This window comes from Heterodontus francisci, chromosome 37 (assembly GCF_036365525.1).
Source record: "Heterodontus francisci isolate sHetFra1 chromosome 37, sHetFra1.hap1, whole genome shotgun sequence".
NCBI classification, from domain to species: domain Eukaryota; kingdom Metazoa; phylum Chordata; class Chondrichthyes; order Heterodontiformes; family Heterodontidae; genus Heterodontus; species Heterodontus francisci.
The window spans coordinates 43,063,689-43,083,759 of NC_090407.1; the positions used below are offsets into that span (position 1 = coordinate 43,063,689).

The 20,071-nt window shown below is 44.6% G+C and overlaps 1 protein-coding gene across 2 annotated transcripts in view; it reads left to right on the plus strand.

The window, feature by feature from the left end:
• epha8 (eph receptor A8) overlaps window positions 1-20,071 on the plus strand; it is a 637,160-nt gene that overhangs the window by 452,788 nt on the left and 164,301 nt on the right. For both annotated transcript variants that reach the window (XM_068017569.1, XM_068017570.1), the window contains exon 7: window positions 15,794-15,956. In XM_068017569.1, the coding sequence (XP_067873670.1) occupies window positions 15,794-15,956 (163 nt within the window). The remainder of the gene's footprint in view (window positions 1-15,793; window positions 15,957-20,071) is intronic.

Genomic DNA, 20,071 nt, shown 5'->3' on the forward strand with positions numbered 1-20,071 from the left:
AACTAGAATGGCAGGGGAATGGGGACCTGAGCAGGGAGACTGAGGAGGTGGAAACAAGGATAGAAACGAAAGACAGGAAGCAAAAAGGCAAAAGTGAAAGGCATAGAAATCAAGGGCAAGAAACAAATTGGGCCATAGTGCGAAATAATGCTAAGATGACTAACAATGTTAAAAAGACAAGCCTAAAGGCATTGTGTCTCAATGCGCAGAGTATTCGCAATAAGGTAGGTAAATTAACCGTGCAAATAGATGTAAAAGGATACGATATAATTGCGATTACAGAGACATGGCTGCAGGGTGACCAAGGATGGGAACTGAACATCCAAGAGTCTTCAATATTTAGGAAGGACAGGCAAAAAGGGAAAGGAGGTGGAGTCGCGTTATTAGTAAAAGAGGAAATCAATACAATAGTGAGAAAGGATATTAGCTCAGAGAATCCTGATGTGATATCTGTAAGGGTGGAGCTCAGAAACACCAAGGGGCAGAAAACGTAGGTGGGGGTTGTATATAGATCCCCAAACAGCAGTGATGATGTCGAGGATGGCATTAAACAGGAAACTAGAGAAGCTTTGCAATAAGGGTGCAACTGTAATTATGGGTGATTTAAATCTACATATAGATTGGGCAAACCAAATTAGAAATAGTACTGCAGAGGAGGAATTCCTGGAGGCGTACGTGGTGGTTTTTTGGACCAATACGTTGAGGAACCAACGTAGAGAACAGGCCATCCTAGACTGAGTATTGTGTAATGAGAAAGGATTAGTTAACAATCTTGTTGTGCAGGGTCCCTTGGGGAAGAGCAACCATAACATGATGGAATTCTTCATTAAGATGGAGAGTGAGAGAGTTGATTCTGAGACTAGGGTCCTGATTCTAAATAAAGGAAACTATGAAGGTATGAGGCGTGAGTTGGCTGTGATAGATTGGGGAACATTACTTAAAGGGCTGACAGTGGATAGGCAATGGCTAGCATTTAAAGAGCGCATGGATGAATTACAACAATTGTTCATTCCTGTCTGGCGCAAAAATAAAACAGGAAGGGTGGCTCAACTGTGCCTTACAAAAGAAATTAGGGATAGTATTAGTCCAAGTGGAGAAATATAAAATGGCCAGAACAAGCAGCAAACCTGAGGATTGGGAGCAGTTTAGAATTCAGCAACAGGGGACAAAGGGATTAATTAAGGGGAAAACAGAGTATGAGAGTAAACTTGTAGAGAACATAAAAAATGACTGTAAAAGCTTTGTGAAGAGAAAAAGATTAGTGAAGACAAATGTGGGTCCCTTAGGGTCAGAAACAGGGGAATTTATAATGGTGAACAAAGAAATGGCGGACCAATTAAATACATACTTTGGTTCTGTATTCACAAAGGAGGACACAAATTACCTCCCGGAAATGTTGGAGAACATAGGGTCTAGTGAGAAGAAGGAACTGTATGAAATCAGTATTAGTAGAGAAATGGAGTGACGGAAATTGACGGGTTTGAAAGCCGATAAATTCCCAGGGCCTGATAATCTACATCCCAGAGTACTTAAGGAAGTGGCCCTAGAAATAGTAGATGCATTGCTGGTCATTTTTCAAAATTCTATAGACTCTGGAACGTTGCAACGGTTTGGAAGGTAGCTAATATAACCCCACAATTTAAAAAAGGAGAGAAAACAGGGAATTATAGACCGGTTACCCTGACATCATAAGTGGGGAAAATGCTAGAGTCCATTATAAAAGATGTAATAGCAGAGCACTTGGAAAACAATGACAGGATCGGAAAAAGTCAACACGGATTTACGAAAGGGAAATCATGCTTGACAAATCTACTGGAATTTCTTGAGGATGTAACTAGTAGAATAGATAAGGGAGATGTGGTGTATTTGGACTTTCAGAAGGCTTTCAATAAGGTCCCACATAAGAGATTAGTGTGCAAAATTAAAGCACATGGGATTGGGGGTAAGGTACTGACATGGATAGAAAACTGGTTGGCAGACAGGAAACAAAGTGTAGGAATAAATGGGTCTTTTTCTGAGTGGCAGGCAGTTACTAGTGGGGTACCCCAGGATACAGTGCTAGGACCCCAGCTATTCACAATGTATATTAATAATATAGATGAGGGAATTAAATGTAATATATCCAAGTTTGCAGACGACACAAAGCTGGGTGGGGTGTGAGCTGTGAGGAGGATGCAGAGAAGCTCCAGTGTGATTTGGACAGGTTGAGTGAGTGGGCAAATACATGGCAGATGCAGTATAATGTGGATAAATGTGAGATTATCCACTTTGGTGGCAAAAACAGAAAGGCTGATTATTATCCGAACGGCGATCGATTGGGAAAGGGGGAGGTGCAGTGAGACCTGGGTGTCCTTGTGCACCAGTCGTTGAAAGTAAGCATGCAGGTGCAGCAGGCAGCTAAGAAGGCAAATGGTATGTTGGCCTTCATAGCGAGAGGATTCGAGTACAGGAGCAGGGATGGGTTGCTGCAGTTATACAAGGCCTTGGTGAGACCACATCTGGAGTGTTGTGTGCAGTTTTGGTCTCCTTATCTGAGGATGGATGTTCTTGCTATGGAGGGAGTGCAGCAAAGGTTCACTAGATTGATTCCTGGGATGGCAGGACTGATGTATGAAGAGAGATTGGGTTGATTAGGCTTGTATTCGCTAGAGTTTCGAAGAATGAGAGGGGATCTCATAGAAACCTACAAAATTCTAACAGGACTGGACAGGCTGGATGCAGGAACGATGTTCCCGATGGCGGGGGAGTCCAGGACCAGGGGTCACAATCTAAGGATAAGGGATAAGCCATTTAGGACTGAGATGAGGAGAGATTTCTTCACCCAGAGAGTGGTGAACCTATGGAAGTCTCTACCACGGAAAGCAGTTGAGGCCAAATCATTAAATATATTCAAGAAAGAGTTAGATATAGTTCTTAGGGCTAAAGGGATCAAGGGATACGGGGAGAAAGCGGAAACAGGTTACTGAGTTTGGATGATCAGCCATGATCATATTGAATGGCGGCGCAGGCTCGAAGGGCCGAATGGCCTACTCCTGCTTCTCTTTTTCTATGTTTCTAAAAGGGAAATAAGTCAAGCATCTTGCTACTGCAAATTCCGTTTATGGATCATAATAAAAGCAAAATACTGCGGATGCTGAAAATCTGAAATAAAAACAAGAAATTCTGGAAATACTCAGCAGGTCTGGCAGCATCCGTGGAGAGAGAAGCAGAGTTAACGTTTCAGGTCAGTGACCCTTCATCAGACGTTCTGATGAAGGGTCACTGACCTGAAATGTTAACTCTGCTTCTCTCTCCACAGATGCTGCCAGACCTGCCGTTTATGGATCAGTTCTTCTGTGCGAGTTGGAGTATTATAGGCAGAAATTTCCAATTAGAGAATTAAAACGGAAGGGTTAATGCCTGTGTAAAAAACACTGAACACAGCAATGTAGCACAAGCAAGGTAGGTGTTTGTACATGAGCTTTGCCAGTTGGCATCTCTGACCTTTGGCTCAGTGTCTCAGCCACATATTTTGAGGTGCACAAACACCATGGGCTACATTTTCCCTCTGGGGGTGGGAATCAGAGGTTTGGACTGTTCCCAGGTCCTAAACGTGCCCCTGGGACACAGTCGCTTATTGGGATTTTCACAGGGGTGCCCCCTTATTGGCATGGTAATACGTTCTCTGTCCAATTAAGTATGGCAGGCGGGCTCTCAAAGCTGGAGGACCAATCAGAGGACTTCCAGCTTTGACAGGAGCAGCTGGAAGGTAAGTAAGAGAGAGGAAGCTTCTACATGGAGGCACAGTCTCTCCAACTTTTTCAAATCTTGAATTAAAAAAGAGATTCAGCAGCCGGACCACCACTGTGGGCATGGGGACCCCTCCACAGGGTGTTTTGTGGCTGCTCCTGCACCCAGGTAGGCATGGAGGGCCTCTAGGCCTGTCTGGACTGCTGCCACCCCCTTCCGCCACTCTGCCACCAGGTGCTTGCCTCCAAGCCGGTTCAGGAACCTGGGGGCCAACAGGAAAATTCCAGTCGGCTTCCTTTAATTGACCACAATTAGGTCCTTAATGAGCCTGATCAGCTACCCACTACATGCGGACGCGTAGCCCTCCTGGCCCCCGATTCCACCTCCTAAAAAAATTGCCTGGAGGCGGGATGGAGCTGGAGAACCATCCTTCATTCCCAACCCAGCGGGGGCTATAAATCCAGCCCCAGGAGTTTGTGGAAGTGCACTGTTGCACCCAGTAAACCATTAACTCACATTAGAGAAATCAAGCACTTGACCTAATACTCTATGTACCATCAAAGAAAGCAAATTTAATTGATAGTGTCTACATGTACGACAATGCAGTTAAACGATAGGAGTATAATACACACAATAACAATAACAAAACTGGTGCCACTGACATTAATAAAAATAAACTCCAATCTCTGCAGTAACATTTCTACTGTAGCAAAATTATTGTCACAAATTAAATGGTGTAACGAATATATTAATTGTCCAATCCAGTGAATGAAGTGATATGTTGTATTAGTCAGACATGGTGCTGGAAACTTCTTGCAGCATTCTATCCTCCAACTGATTCAAATCCCCTTTTGAATATTATAAACATGTTGTTTCTTTCTTAAAAGGAGATCTGATGGAGATGTTCAAAATTATAAGGGTTTTAATAAAGTAAATCAGGAAACACTATTTGCATTAGTTGGTGAGTTGGTTAGTAGAAGAAAGGTGGGAGGAGGGTCATGTGGAGCACAAACACGGCATAGACCAGTTGGACCGAATAGTCTGCTTTAAATTCAATGTCAACATCTAAAGAATAAGAGAGGGTAGAAAATTAACATTCGCACTTGTGGGGGGCAAATCGGATAGCAGATTGGCCTGAAGATCATGGGGGTCAGTGGATTGCGAGGAGGGAGGCCGATCACAGTAGCTTAGCTTGTTGGGTTGGTGGGAAACACTCCTGCTCCTCCTGGTTCACAAGCAGTGCTGGAAAGGTACTTACCTACTGGATCGAGCTACTACTGCCTCGCTTTAGCTGCTGGCTTTCCTGAGGCCTGCAAAACCTGACAGCAGCTGTAAAATCTAAAAGGCTGCTAAAATCTGAGGCACACAGCCTCATTAACATATTTAAATTACGGACCAAACTCTTGAGAGCAGGTTACTTGCCTGACCCCCAACCCCTCCCAGATAAAAAAAAAATGAGCACACTTATGGTGGCTTGAGGTCGGGTTTCAGATCTTTAAGAATGTAATCCCCTCACCTTGCAATGTCTTACATGTCCTGGGGGGGTTACAATTTTCCCGAATGATTCTGTGACATTGCAGAGCAAGTCAGTCAACAAAGTTGGTAAAGCTGGAACAGCTAAAGTCTTTTTATTCTGTTTTGAAGAGCGCTATTCTATGTAATTCCTTGATTATGACAAGCTGTGGTAAAGGCTTGTTGAAAAATGCAGAGTAGAAATAGCAATCAAATTCCATTTCACTGTGACATTCAACACATTAAATTGAGTTGTGAAACCTGGTACACAAATGCCCAATGTAAAACACAGTATAGCATCATAACTTTAGCTCATGGGTCCTCTCAGTCATATGTTTAAAGTTACAACAAAATCAGACATGCAACCATCTGGTCAGTCATAATTAACAGCCTTTCCTTCTGATTGTCAAAACATCCAATTAACGAATGATCTGAGGAAGTCAAATATCACTATTTGGATGTGGGACCTAATACAACAGCTCACCAGTAATGCACCAGATGTTGGAATCAGATCTGTATTCTCGTTCTTGTTCACAAACATGCCTGTTTTAGAGTATTGGGCTTCTCTGTTAATACACAGAGAGTACTTGGAGATCCCATTCATTGGGAACTCCTTGGTGTGACCCAGTGCAAACTGCTTTGGAAGACCTCCTAAGACCTAAAAGCTAATGCAGGGGTCATTGTCTACAGCTTCTATAGAACTCTAGGTGTGACCCAGTCTAAACCTCTTTTTTATTCATTCACCGGATGTGAGCATCGTGAACAAGAACAGCATTAGTTGTTCACCCATAAGTGACCTAGAGAAGCTGGTGGTGAACCACTGCAGTCCATGTGGTGTAGGTACACCCACAATGCTGTTAAGAAAGGAGTTCCAGGTTTTTTACCCAGCGGCAGTAAAGGAACCGCGATATCGTTCTAAGTCAGGATGGTGTGTGACTTGGAGGGGAACTTGCAGGTGGTGGAGTTCCCATGCATCTGCTGCCCTTGTTCTTCTCACTGGTAGAGGTCGCAGTCTTGGAAGGTTATTTCGAAGGAGGGTCGGTGAGTTGTTGCAATGTATCTTGTAGATGGTACACACTGCTGCCACTGTGCACCGGTGGTGGAGGAAGTGATGGATGGGGTGCTGATCAAGTGGGCTACTTTGTCTTGGATGGTGTCAAGCTTCTTGAGTGTTGTTGGAGCTGCAACCGTCCATTCAAGTGGAGAGTATTCCATCACACTCCTGACTTGTGCCTTGTAGATGGTGAACAGGCTTTGAGAAGTCACGAGGTGAGTTACTCACCACAGAATTCCCAGCCTCTGACCTGCTCTTATAGTCACAGTATATATATGACTGGTCCAGTTAATTTTCTGGTCAACTCCCAAGATGTTGCTGGTGGGGAACGCAGTGCTGGTAATCCCATTGACTGTGAAGGGGAGATGGTTAGATTCTCTCTTGTTGGAGATGGTCATTGCCTGACACTTGTGTGGCACAAATGTTACTTGCCCTTTATCAGCCGAAGCGTGAATGTTGTCTAGGTCTTGCTACATGCATGCATGGACTGCTTCAATATCTGAGGAGTTGCATATGGTAGTGAACACTATGCAGTCATCAGCAAACATCCCCACTTCTGACTTTATGTTGGAGAGAAGGTGATTAATGCAGCAGCTGAAGATGGTTGGGGCTAGGACACTACCCTGCGGAACTCCTGCAGGAGTGGCCTGGGGTTAAGATAATTGGCCTCCAAAAAACACAATCATCTTCCTTTGTACTAGGTATGACTCCAACCAGTGGAGAGTTTCCCCCTGATTCTCAATGACTTCAATTTTGCTAAGGCTCCTTGATGCCATATGTGGTCAAATGCTGCCTTGATGTCAAGGGCAGTCACTCTCATCCAATGTCTGAAATTCAGTTCGTTTGTTCATGTTTGAACCAAGGCTCTAATGAGGTCTGGAGTCGATTGGTCCTGATGGAACCCAAACTGAGCATCAGTGAGCAGGTTATTGCTGTGTACGTGCAGCTTGATGAACTATCGATGACACCTTCCATCATTTTGCTGATAATAGAGATTAGACTGATGGGGTGGTCACTGGCCGAAATGGATTTGTCCTGCTTTTTGTGGATGGGACATGCCCGGGCAATTTTCGACATTGTTGGGTAGATGCCAGTGTTGTATCTGTACTGGAACAGCTTGGCTAGAAGTGTGGCTAGTTCTGGAGCACAAACCTTCAGTAATATAGCCCAGATGTTGTTGGGCCCCAAAGCCTTTGCTGTATCCAGTACATTCAGCTGTTTCTTGACTTCACGTGGAGTGAATCAAATTGGCTGAAGACTGGACATGGTGACACTGGGGTTCTCAGGAGGAGGCCGAGATGAATCATCCATTTGGCATTTCTGGCTGAAAATGGTTATAAATGCTTCAGTCTTGTCTTTTGCAAGAGGATGGGGATGTTTGTGGAGCCTCCTGCTCCATTTAGTTGTTTAATTTTCCACCACCATTTATGACTGGATGTGGTGTACTGCAGAGCTTTGATCTGATCTGTTGGTTGTGGGATCACATAGCTCTGTCCATCCCACGGTTGTCCAACATGTGGCTCGCGGACCAGGATCTGGCCCGCCAAAGGTTTCCATCTGGCCCGCGGATGTATTTCAGAGATGAGAAATTTTCCATTGTCTTCTTCTTTCAGACTGGCTTTTAAAAAATTATCGCACTGTCCGTTTCACAGCTGACAGATGCTGACATTGGGAACAGTGGTTTCCGAACTTCAGACAGATTCTGGGTTTTCCAGCAGGTTCTGACTTTTTTTTAAAAGCCCATCAGAAAACCCTGAATCTTGTCTGAGTTCAGAAACCGCTGTTCCCAATGTCAGCATCTGTCAGTTATGAAACTGACAGCGTGATATTTAAAAAAAAACTGACCAACCGCAAAGCTGCTGTGCTAAGCACTCCCGCTCTCTACAACTGTCAGAGAGACAAAGAGAGGGGGACAGAGAGAGAGAGAGAGAGAAGGGGAGCGAGAAGGGCAGAGAGAGATGGGGTCAGAGAGAGAAAGGGGAACAGAGAGAGGGGGGACAGAGAGAAAGACGGGGATACAGAGAGACAGGGGACACAGAGAGACGGGGGACACAGAGAGGGGTGGAACACGCAAAGGAGGGGAGAACAGAGAGGGGGGAATACAGATGGGAGTGGGACACAGGAAGAGAGACAGACAGAGAGAGGGAGAGAGAGTGATCAAGATCACTCCAGACAAATGCACATCTATCTGGAATAGCCTGCATCGCTACAAGTGTGCGGGCAAACATTGACTACTTGTGCAAGCAAAAAAATGCCAGGTAACTCACTAAATCAAGATCCAACATAGTGAAGAGAAAGTAAGTCAATATATTAATCTTCTGACTTAGTGCTTCTTCACAAAAATGCACGTTTGTTGTTGTTTTGATTAATAGATACATTTTTAATGTCTTTATCTTTCCAAATTTGTCTCACCGGCCCCCTATATAGGACAAAAATTGTAATGTGACCCCTCCCCACGTAAAAAAGTTGGACAACTCTGTTTTACAATATATAAAAAGGAGGGTAGCTAAAGTAAACATTGGTCCCTTAGAGGCAGAGACAGGAGAAATTATCATGGGGATTGAGGAAATGACAGAGACGTTGAACAAATATTTTCTGTCTGTCTTCACAGTAGAAGACACAAATTACATACCAGAAATAGGGGGTAACCAAGAGACTAATGAGTGAGGTCCTTAAAACCATTAATATCAGCAGAGAAAAAGTATTAGAGAAACTTAATGGACTTAAAGCTGATGAATCCCCAGGACCTGATGGCCTACATCCTAGGGTTCTAAAAGAGAATGCTGCATGGATAATTGATGCACTGGTTATGATTTTCCAAAATTCCCTAGATTCTAGATTGGTCCCAGCAGATTGGAAGCTAAAAAATATATCACTGCTATTCAAGAAAGGAGGGAAAGAGAAAACAGATCAGCTTGACAACAATCATCAGGAAAATGCTGGAATTTATTATTCAGAACGTCTTAACAAAGCACTTAGAAAATCATAGTAGGATCAGACAGAGTCAAAATGGTTTTACAAAAGGGAAATCATATTTGACAAATGTATTCGAATTTTTTGAGGATGTAACTTGTAGATAAAGGGAAACTGGTAGATCTAGTATATATGGATTTCCAAAAGGCATTTGATAAGGTGCCACGCAAAAGGTTAATAGGCAATATTAGGGCTCATGGAGATGGAGGTAATATATTAGCTTGGCTCGATGGTTGGTTAATTAACAGGAAGCAGAGAGTAGGGATAAAAGGGGCATTTTCAAGTTAGCAGGCTGTAACTAGTGGAGTGCTACAAGGATCAGTCCTGGGGCTTGAAGTATTTACAATCTATATTAAAGACTTTAGACAAAGAGACCGAGAGTAATGTATCCAAATTTGCTGATGAGACAAAGCTAGGTGGGAATGTATGCTGTGAGGAGGATGTAAAGAGATATAGGCAGGTTAAGTGAGTGGGCAACAAGCTGGCAGGTGGAGTACAATGTGGGGAAGTGTGAGGTTCTTCACTTTGGTAGTAGGAATAGAAAATCGGACTATTTTCTAAAAGGCATGAAACTTTTAAATGTTGATGTTCAGGGAGACTTGGCTGTACATATACAAGAAACACAAAGTTAGCATGCAGGTACAGCAAATTAATTCGGAAGGCAAATGGCATGTTGGCCTTTATTGCAGGGGGATTGGAGTACAATAAGGAAGTTTTGCTACAATTATATAGGGCTTTGGTACAATCACACCTGGAGTACTATGCACAGTTTTGGTTTCCATATCTAAGGAAAGATATACTTGCCTGGAAGGTGGTACAGTGAAGGTTCACTGGATTGGTCCCTGGGATGAGAGTGTTGTCCTACGAGTAAATTGAACCTATATTCTCTGGAGTTTAGAAGAATGACAGGTGATCTCATTGAAACATACAAGATTCTGAAGGGGTTGAGAGGTTGTTTTCCATGGCTGGGGAATCTAGAACATGGGGGCACAGCTTCAGGGTAAGGGGTCAATTATTTAAGCACTGAGATGAGGAGAAATTTCTTCATTCAGAGGGTTGTGAATCTTTGGAATTCTCTATCCCAGAGGGTTATGGATGCTCCATTATTGAGTTTATTTAAGGTTGAGATGGACAGATTTTTGGCCTCTCAGGGAATCAAAGGATATGGGGAGTGGGCGGGAAAGTGGAATTGATGCAGAAGATCATCCATGATCATATTGAATGGTGAAGAAGGGTTGAGGTGGTCGTATGGGCTACTCCTGCTCGTATTTCTTATGTTCTTACAGTACACATTTCCCTTAGGTCTGCATCAGTCTCTTGAGCCAGAGTAAATCATGACCTGACCAATATCTAGGTCATTCTGGCAAGCCCAGGGGTTGGGCAGTGACCCCACAACACTATTCTTGATGATTGGATATACCACCTGCTGCCACTTAGTTCCTCACCTTTGATTGTGAAAGAATGAGTGCTGAAACAGACTGTGCTTCACCTTTCCAACAGCCAGACTGATTTATTAAACATTGAATGAATAAATTACACAGAAATTATAACATCAAAACAGGCCAATCAGTCCATCAGCCCATATTGCCGTTTATCTTCCACATGAGCAGGTACATGTCGGGTCATTTTAATAGAACCCACCAGGCAGGAAATTGATAGGATTGGATTGGACGCCTGTTTTATGTCCCACCCAATTTTACTCTGTATCGATTTTACAGAAGTATGCGCAGCAAATTCCACATAGAGAATGAATGTTGCTCATCAAAGTGAGGAGTAGCTTCCAATTTGTTTAGAGATGAAACAGATATTGACTTTTGTGCTATATTACAACGTGTTATAAAATTCCTCACTTTCCCACTGTAACATGCCATCCCCATTCCTCTTTGCTCACAGTGCTGCACGTGTCACCTGCTCGCCTTTGCATCATTCTGATCATCTGCGCATTCACACAGACTTTGTGTCAGTTAGGCCTCAATTGCAGTTGACAGCTCTTAGTTGAACATTTGCCTTTTCTATTGACCCATACGACACAACTGACAATATCGGTACATCATGTAATGGACTGTCAAGCGCAAACACATCTGTGGTTTATTAGAGATGTTTATAATCTCGGTTGAATTAAGTACGTGTCAAGACCCTGTCTAACACTGAGTGACACAAAGGCTACCAGAAGCATTTTTTTAAAAAGCACAGTTTAATCTTAATTTTATTCAGGGACAACCATGTAAAATATTTGTGCATTTTAAGAGTAATTAAATAACAGGCTGCCAGTGATGGCTTTGGAGCTCTGTGTTCATTAAGAATGTGTGAAAAGCTCTTCAGTTTCTTCAGGGGATGAGTTCGGAGTGTGGAGGGGCTGGTATCTCTACACGGTGAGGGGGTGTTACACAGACTGACTGACAGGATGTGGAGGGGCTGATACCTCCGCATAGTGAGGGGGAGCTAAACTGTGACTGAGGGTGTGGAGTGGCTGATACCTCTGTACAGTGAAGGGGAGCTCCACAGATTGACTGACAAAGTGTAGAGGGGCTAGCTGATACATCTACACAGTGAGGGGAAGTTACAAAGACTGACTGAGGGGGTGATACTTCTACACAGTGGGGGGGGGGGGGCGGAGTTGGTTACACAGACTCCTGTTGAATACCTATCAGCAGTGACAAAGGCCTTTTAATGTTTTAGGAGCACATCTGATGACAGACACATGGTCAATTTTTGCCTTTACTGCCTGGACATTAAGCAACATCAGGATAAGGGTGGCATGATGGTGCAGTGGTTAGCACTGCAGCCTCACAGCTCCAGTGACCCGGGTTCGGTTCTGGGCACTGCCTGTGTGGAGTTTGCAAATTCTCCCTGTGACCATTCTGCCTGGTGCTCTGGTTTCCTCCCGCAGCCAAAGACTTGCAGGTTAATAGGTAAATTGGCCATTCTAAATTGCTCCTAGTGTAGGTAGGTGGTGGGGATGTGGTGTGGAATATTGGATTAATGTAGGATCAGTATAAATGGGTGGTTGTTGGTCAGCACAGACTTGATGGGCCAAAGGGCCTGTTTCAGTGCTGTATCTCTCTCTATGACTATGACTCTATGAATCCAGCAGAAACAATCACAATATCAGCCAAGGTTTCCTTCCTGTCCTTCACCCAGTGATGCTGTAACACTCAGACAGTAAGGTCATAAATCTACTTTACATTCCTTTCACCACCAACATAAACCTGCAGAAAAACCATTATAAACTAATCAGGTGAAAATATAGGCTGAGAAACTGACGTAAGATCAGGGTCTCCCGCCTCAGGGAAACAAATACAGTAAATCAGTCCTACTTGCACTTTTAGCTAACTATTACACACTCCTGTGGACCTCAAAGGGAGAAAGTGGGATACAGAAGCTCATTCACCCCAAAACAGGAACAAAAACCAAGGAAGTGTAAAAACACTTACAGTGTACCTTTGACAGAGGCTTGGCACGGTGAGGGGAACAGTCTACCCTTCACACTCTTGGTAGGGATTGGTAAGGGAAGGCAGGCAGGCAACCAGTGGGAATGTAACCCAGAACACCGAGTGAACGGGTTAACAAATCTGTCAGATGCAATCAGAGCAGCAGGTACCTTGGCTCAATTTATGCATTGCCCAGCAGTTTACATCATTTGTATTTACAGTGGGGTGCTATTTAACTAAAGCTAAACTAACCAATTTATGTGAAGGAGCTGGGCCTCACAACATGGCCTATATCTATAATTATTTCATCATACTGAAGAAAGACTGCTCAATTCAGAAAAAGAGCAGAATTCCTGGGTGATTAGGTTATCTGAAATAATCATCGATCTGAACAAACTGCTTCTCAAACTGCTCCACTGTGATTGAATTGTACGTTTAAGATACAATACACCATCAGGACCCTCTTTAAATCAAACTGTTATAGGGCATCATGATTAAAGGAGATGGCAATGCAAGGTGTAAATATTATCAATTATACTGGATGCGGGCAGACACAATATTAAACTGTTGTGCTTTGTTACAGTTCTCAGATAGAGTTTACCATTGAGAATATTTCCTATCAGTGGAGATTAAACAGGCATTGTATTTATTTCTGAGTGATTTTTATAAGATTTTTTTTTTGGTCAGATCCCCTCTTTAAATTGATCCCTCTGTGATGCTATGTTTAGTGCCCACTGAGAGGTGTAGAAGAAATGAACGACCTTGGAGTGCATGTCCACAGATCCCTGAAGGTAGCAGGACAGGTTGCTAAGGTGGTTAAGAAGGCATATGGAATCCTTCCCTTTATTAGCCAAGGCATAGAATATAAGAGCAGGGACATTATGCTGGAGCTATAAAAAACACTAGTTAGGCCACAACTTGAGTACTGCGTGCAGTTCTGCTCACCTCATTACAGAAAGGATGGATTTGCACTGGACAGGGCACAGAGGAGATTCATGAAGATGTTGCCAGGACTGGAAAAATGCAGCTATGAGGAAAGATTAGATAGGCTGGAGTTGTTTTCCTTGGAACAGAGGAGGTTGAGGGGAGATTTAATTGAGTTATACAAGGTTGTGAGGGGCCTGGATAGAGTGGATGGGAAGGACCTATTTCCCTTCGCAGAGAAGTCAGTGACTAGGGGACATAGATTTAAAATGATTGGTAGAAAGATTAGAGGGGAAATGAGGAAAAATGTTTTCAACCAGAGGTTGGGGGTGGGGGCTGGTCTGGAACTCACTGCCTGAAAGGATAGTAGAGGCAGAAACCCTCAACTAATTTGAAAGGTGTCTGGATATGCACCTTAAGTGCCGCAACTTGCAGGGCTATGGACCAAATGCTGGAAAATGGGATTAGGCTGGATGGCTCATTTTTCGGTAGGCACAAGCATGATAGACAGCGGCCTCCTTCTGTGCCATAAAGTTTTCTACATTTTCTAAATATCTGAAGACGAGGAATGTGCAGGGATGTGGGGAGAGGGTGGGGGAGTGGCAGTATGTGAATTGTTCATTCGGAGGGCCAGTATGGACACGATGGATCGAATGGCCGCCTTCTGTGCTGTAACAATTCTACTATTCTATGTTAGATATTGATCAGCCAACGCAGAGAGGAAAATCAGGCAGACAGGATCATACATGGCATTCAAAGCCCACCTCATATTCATTCCATTCATTTAAAGAGATGGATAATTAGGCAAGCCTGTCAATGGTGGGGGTTCCTGACTGCCAGATCTTCCTTTCGGAACATTGCTCACATGATGCATAATACCCTGGTGAGAAAGACTAAAATCCACCCCTGGTAGTTTTGTTAAAATTTTGGTATAGCACCAATTCTGGTCTCTTATGCATCCTTGATTTCCACTGCCCTATCATTAGTGATCGTGGCTTCAGCTGCCTAAGCCCTAATCTCTGAGATTCCCTCCGCAAACCTGTCTGCCTCTCCACCTCTTTCCTCCTTTAAGACAGTCCTTAAAACCTATCTCTTTGACCAAGATTTTGGTCGTACTATCCCCCTATATAGTTCAATATCAAGTTTAGTAACACTCCTGTGAAGCACCTTGGATATTTTACCATCTTAAAAGAGTTATAGAAATGTAAGTTCTTGTTTTATGTCATCATTTGCGGGGGTTTGGCTGAGGTAGTTTTTTAGATGTTGCAATCAAACATCTAACATGTAAGGGTGGCACAGTGGTGCAGTGGTTAGCACCACAGCCTCTCAGCTCCTGTGACCCAGGTTCGATTCTGGGTACTGCCTGTGTGGAGTTTGCAGGTTCTCCCTGTGTCTGCATGGGTTTTCGCCGGGTGCTCTGGTTTCCTCCCACAGCCAAAGACTTGCAGGTTGGTAGATAAATTGGCCATTATAAATTGCCCCTAGTATAGGTGGGGATGTGAGAGGGTAATGGGATTAATGTAGGATTAGTGTAAATGAGTGGTTGATGGTTGGCACAGACTCAGTGGGCCGAAGGGCCTGTTTCAGTGCTGTATCTCTAAATAAATAAACCCAAAGCAAAATGTTGTCATTCTCCTTTTAATGCTCACTTCCCTGCTGTGTAGTTTTAAAATTCATCATTTTCATTTCAGCTTTCCTCCATTTCTCTGCTTTCTGTTCCTTAGTTAGAGTTGCCAGCCCTCCTGGCTTGTCCTGTAGTCTCCCAGAATTAAAAATTACTCACGCAATGTAATCAACCCAGAAGAAAAATCAAAGGGACACTTACGCTCTAACCAGACTCTCCGCAATAGCAAGGCCACAATTCTCCCAGGTTCCAATGTGACCCTGGAGTTTGAACATTCTGGTAAAACCACATGATGGATAGAGTGGCTTTTGCAGCACAGAGGATTGTGGATATTGTAATTGACCGATTGATATATTGGGACCATGTCGGTGGGATGGTTGTAGGAAGGATGTCATGTGATGAAACCAACTGGAATATGGTCCAACTAAAGTTGACAGCCCTATTAACTCTATATCTAAGTTTGTAGCCACTGACTTGTAATATGAGTAATGACTAGCAGTCTACCTCAAGCTGCTCCTCAAATGGGGTATTTTTACTGTCCCACAGGGTAAGGAACAGCAGAGTTACTCCACACTGAAAGCCAGGGGAACAAGTGTGACAGTCTCCAACCTGAAACCTGGAACTCGTTATGTATTTCAGGTTCGAGCTCGTACATCAGCTGGGTGTGGCCGATTCAGCCAGACTGTAGAGATTGAAACTGCGAAATCAGGTATGTGGAACACGGGCTCTCAAATCTTTGTTAAACATGAAAAGTGGGTGACTGCCCGTCAGCACTCGTCTTAGAGAGGGAAAAATTCTGCTGCTCATATCTCCTACATCGAGTTCAATATTTAAGGCATCATGCTTACCAGAGAGAGAAGGGAACGTAGGGATAATGAAGGCAAAGGAGGAAACAGTTATTCGAGTGGGAGGAGGCTCGTGTGGAGAATAAGGACATCAGAAACAAGAGCAGGAATAGGCCATTACGCCCTTTAAGCCTCCTCTGCTATTCAGTAGGATCATGGCTGATCCTCTACCTTAACTCCACCTTCCCACTGTATCCCCATATCCTTAATTCATTTAGTATCCAAAAATCTATCAATCTCTGTCTTGAATATACTCAATGACACAGCCCTCTGGGATAGAGAATTCCAAAGTTTCACGGTTTCCAAAATTTGAGTAGAAATATTTCTCCTCATCTCAGTCCTAAATTGCTGACCCTTATTCTGAGACTGTGACCCCATGTTCGAGATTCCCCAGCCAGGGGACACATCCTCCAAGCATCTACCCTGTCAAACCTCTTAAGAATTGTATATGTTTCAATGAGATCACCCCTCATTCCTCTAAATTCTGGGGAATATAGGCCTAGTCTACTCAATCTCTCCTCATAGGACAATGCTGTCATCTTAGGAATCAATTCAGTGAAACTTCGTTGCACTCCCTCTAAGGGAAGCACATCTCTCAGGTAAGGTAAACACTGGTATAGATCAGTAGGGCTCAATGGCCTGTTTTCGCGCTGTAGATTCTATGTTACTCGATGTAATTCTGCCTTGATTGACCGACTTTTACTCACACTTCTAATCCTTGTGTTTAAAACTCTGCATGCTGCCATCTCTCTCAATCTGTGTAACTTTCACTGGCCCCACATTCCCTCTCACCCTCTCTTGTCCTCTGTCTCTGGCCTCTTGTGCAGTCCCCCTCCCTTTGCCCCATCATTGGTGGCTATACCATCCGCTGCCTGGGCAGGAATTCACTGCCTAAACCTCTCCATCTTCCTCTCTTCCTTTAGGACCCTTCTTCAAACCCACGTCCTTAACAAAGTTTTTGGTCACTCCTGCTCCTAATTCGTGTGTCCTCCTATTAGCTTCTCCTTTTGTTCAGTGGCATTTTTTTTCTTTATGTCTATGAAGCTCTTTGGGACCTTTTCAGCATATATAATTTGCTATATCAATGCAAGTTGCCACTTGTTTAGAAGCAGTGAATACAAGAGAATTAAGTGGAGAGGAATATGCTCCTCACAAAGTCCAATACTAATCAAGCACAAACCCCCCAACAGAGCCTGACACTAACGGAGTACACAGTCCCTAACAGAGCCCGACACTAATGGAGCACACAGTCCCGAACAGAGCCCGACAGTAATGGAGCACACAGTCCCTTACAGAGCCCGACACTAATGGAGCACACAGTCCCTAACAGAGCCCGACACTAATGGAGCACACAGTCCCTAACAGAGCCCGACATTATTGGAGCACAAATCCCTTAACAAAGCCCGACACTAATGGAGTACACAGTCCCTAACAGAACCCGACACTAACAGAGTACACAGTCCCTAACAGAGCCTGACATTATTGGAGCACAAATCCCTTACAGAGCCTGACACTAACAGAGTACGCAGTCCCTAACAGAGCCCGACATTATTGGAGCACACAGTCCCTAACAGAACCTGACATTAACAGAGCACACAGTCCCTAACAGACCCGACATTAACAGAGTACACAGTCCCTAACAGAGCCCGACATTATTGGAGCACAAATCCCTTAACAGAGCCCGACAGTAATGAAGCACACCGTCCCTAACAGAGCCCAACACTAACAGAGTACACAGTCCCTAACAGAGCCTGACAGTAATGAAGCACACTGTCCCTAACAGAGCCCGACACTAACAGAGTACACAGTCCCTAACAGAGCCCGACAGTAATGAAGCACACCGTCCCTAACAGAGCCCGACACTAACAGAGTACCCAGTTCCTAACAGAGCCTGACACTAATGGAGTACACAGTCCCGAACAGAGCCTGACACTAATGGAGTACACAGCCCCAACAGTACTTGATACTAATGGAGCACACAGTCCATAACAGAGCCTGACACTAACGGAGTACACAGTCCCGAACAGAGCCTGACACTAATGGAGTACACAGCCCCAACAGTACTTGATACTAATGGAGCACACAGTCCATAACAGAGCCCGACACTAACAGAGTACACAGTCCCTAACAGAGCCCGACAGTAATGAAGCACACCGTCCCTAACAGAGCCCGACACTAACAGAGTACCCAGTTCCTAACAGAGCCTGACACTAATGGAGTACACAGTCCCGAACAGAGCCTGACACTAATGGAGTACACAGCCCCAACAGTACTTGATACTAATGGAGCACACAGTCCATAACAGAGCCTGACACTAACGGAGTACACAGTCCCGAACAGAGCCTGACACTAATGGAGTACACAGCCCCAACAGTACTTGATACTAATGGAGCACACAGTCCATAACAGAGCCCGACACTAACAGAGTACACAGTCCCTAACAGAGCCCGACAGTAATGAAGCACACCGTCCCTAACAGAGCCCGACACTAACAGAGTACCCAGTTCCTAACAGAGCCTGACACTAATGGAGTACACAGTCCCGAACAGAGCCTGACACTAATGGAGTACACAGCCCCAACAGTACTTGATACTAATGGAGCACACAGTCCATAACAGAGCCTGACACTAACGGAGTACACAGTCCCGAACAGAGCCTGACACTAATGGAGTACACAGCCCCAACAGTACTTGATACTAATGGAGCACACAGTCCATAACAGAGCCCGACACTAACAGAGTACACAGTCCCTAACAGAGCCTGACAGTAATGAAGCACACTGTCCCTAACAGAGCCCGACACTAACAGAGTACACAGTCCCTAACAGAGCCCGACAGTAATGAAGCACACCGTCCCTAACAGAGCCCGACACTAACAGAGTACCCAGTTCCTAACAGAGCCTGACACTAATGGAGTACACAGTCCCGAACAGAGCCTGACACTAATGGAGTACACAGCCCCAACAGTACTTGATACTAATGGAGCACACAGTCCATAACAGAGCCTGACACTAACGGAGTACACAGTCCCGAACAGAGCCTGACACTAATGGAGTACACAGCCCCAACAGTACTTGATACTAATGGAGCACACAGTCCATAACAGAGCCCGACACTAACGGAGTACACCGTCCCTAACAGAGCCCGGCACTAACAGAGTACACAGTCCCTAACAGAGCCCGGCACTAACAGAGTACACAGTCCCGAACAGAGCCTGACACTAATGGAGTACACAGTCCCAACAGTACTTGATACTAATGGAGCACACAGTCCATAACAGAGCCCGACACTAACGGAGTACACAGTCCCTAACAGAGCCCGACAGTAATGAAGCACACCATCCCTAACAGAGCCCGACACTAATGGAGCACACAGTCCCGAACAGAGCCTGACACTAATGGAGCACACAGTCCCTAACAGAGCCTGACACTAAAGGAGTACACAGCCCCAACAGTACTTGATACTAATGGAGCACACAGTCCATAACAGAGCCCGACACTAACGGAGTACACCGTCCCTAACAGAGCTCGACAGTAATGAAGCATACCGTCCTTAACAGAGCCCGACAGTAATGAAGCACACCGTCCCTAACAGAGCCCGGCACTAACAGAGTACACAGTCCCTAACAGAGCCCGGCACTAACAGAGTACACAGTCCCTAACAGAGCCCGACACTAACAGAGTACACAGTCCGTAACAGAGCCCGACAGTAATGAAGCACACCGTCCCTAACAGAGCTCGACACTAATGGAGCACACAGTTCCTAACAGAGCCTGACACTAATGGAGTACACAGCCCCAACAGTACTTGATACTAATGGAGCACACAGTCCATAACAGAGCCCGACACTAACGGAGTACACAGTCCCTAACAGAGCCCGACAGTAATGAAGCACACAATCCCTAACAGAGCCTGACACTAATGGAGTACACAGTCCCTAACAGAGCCCGACACTAATAGAGCACACAGTCCCTAACAGAG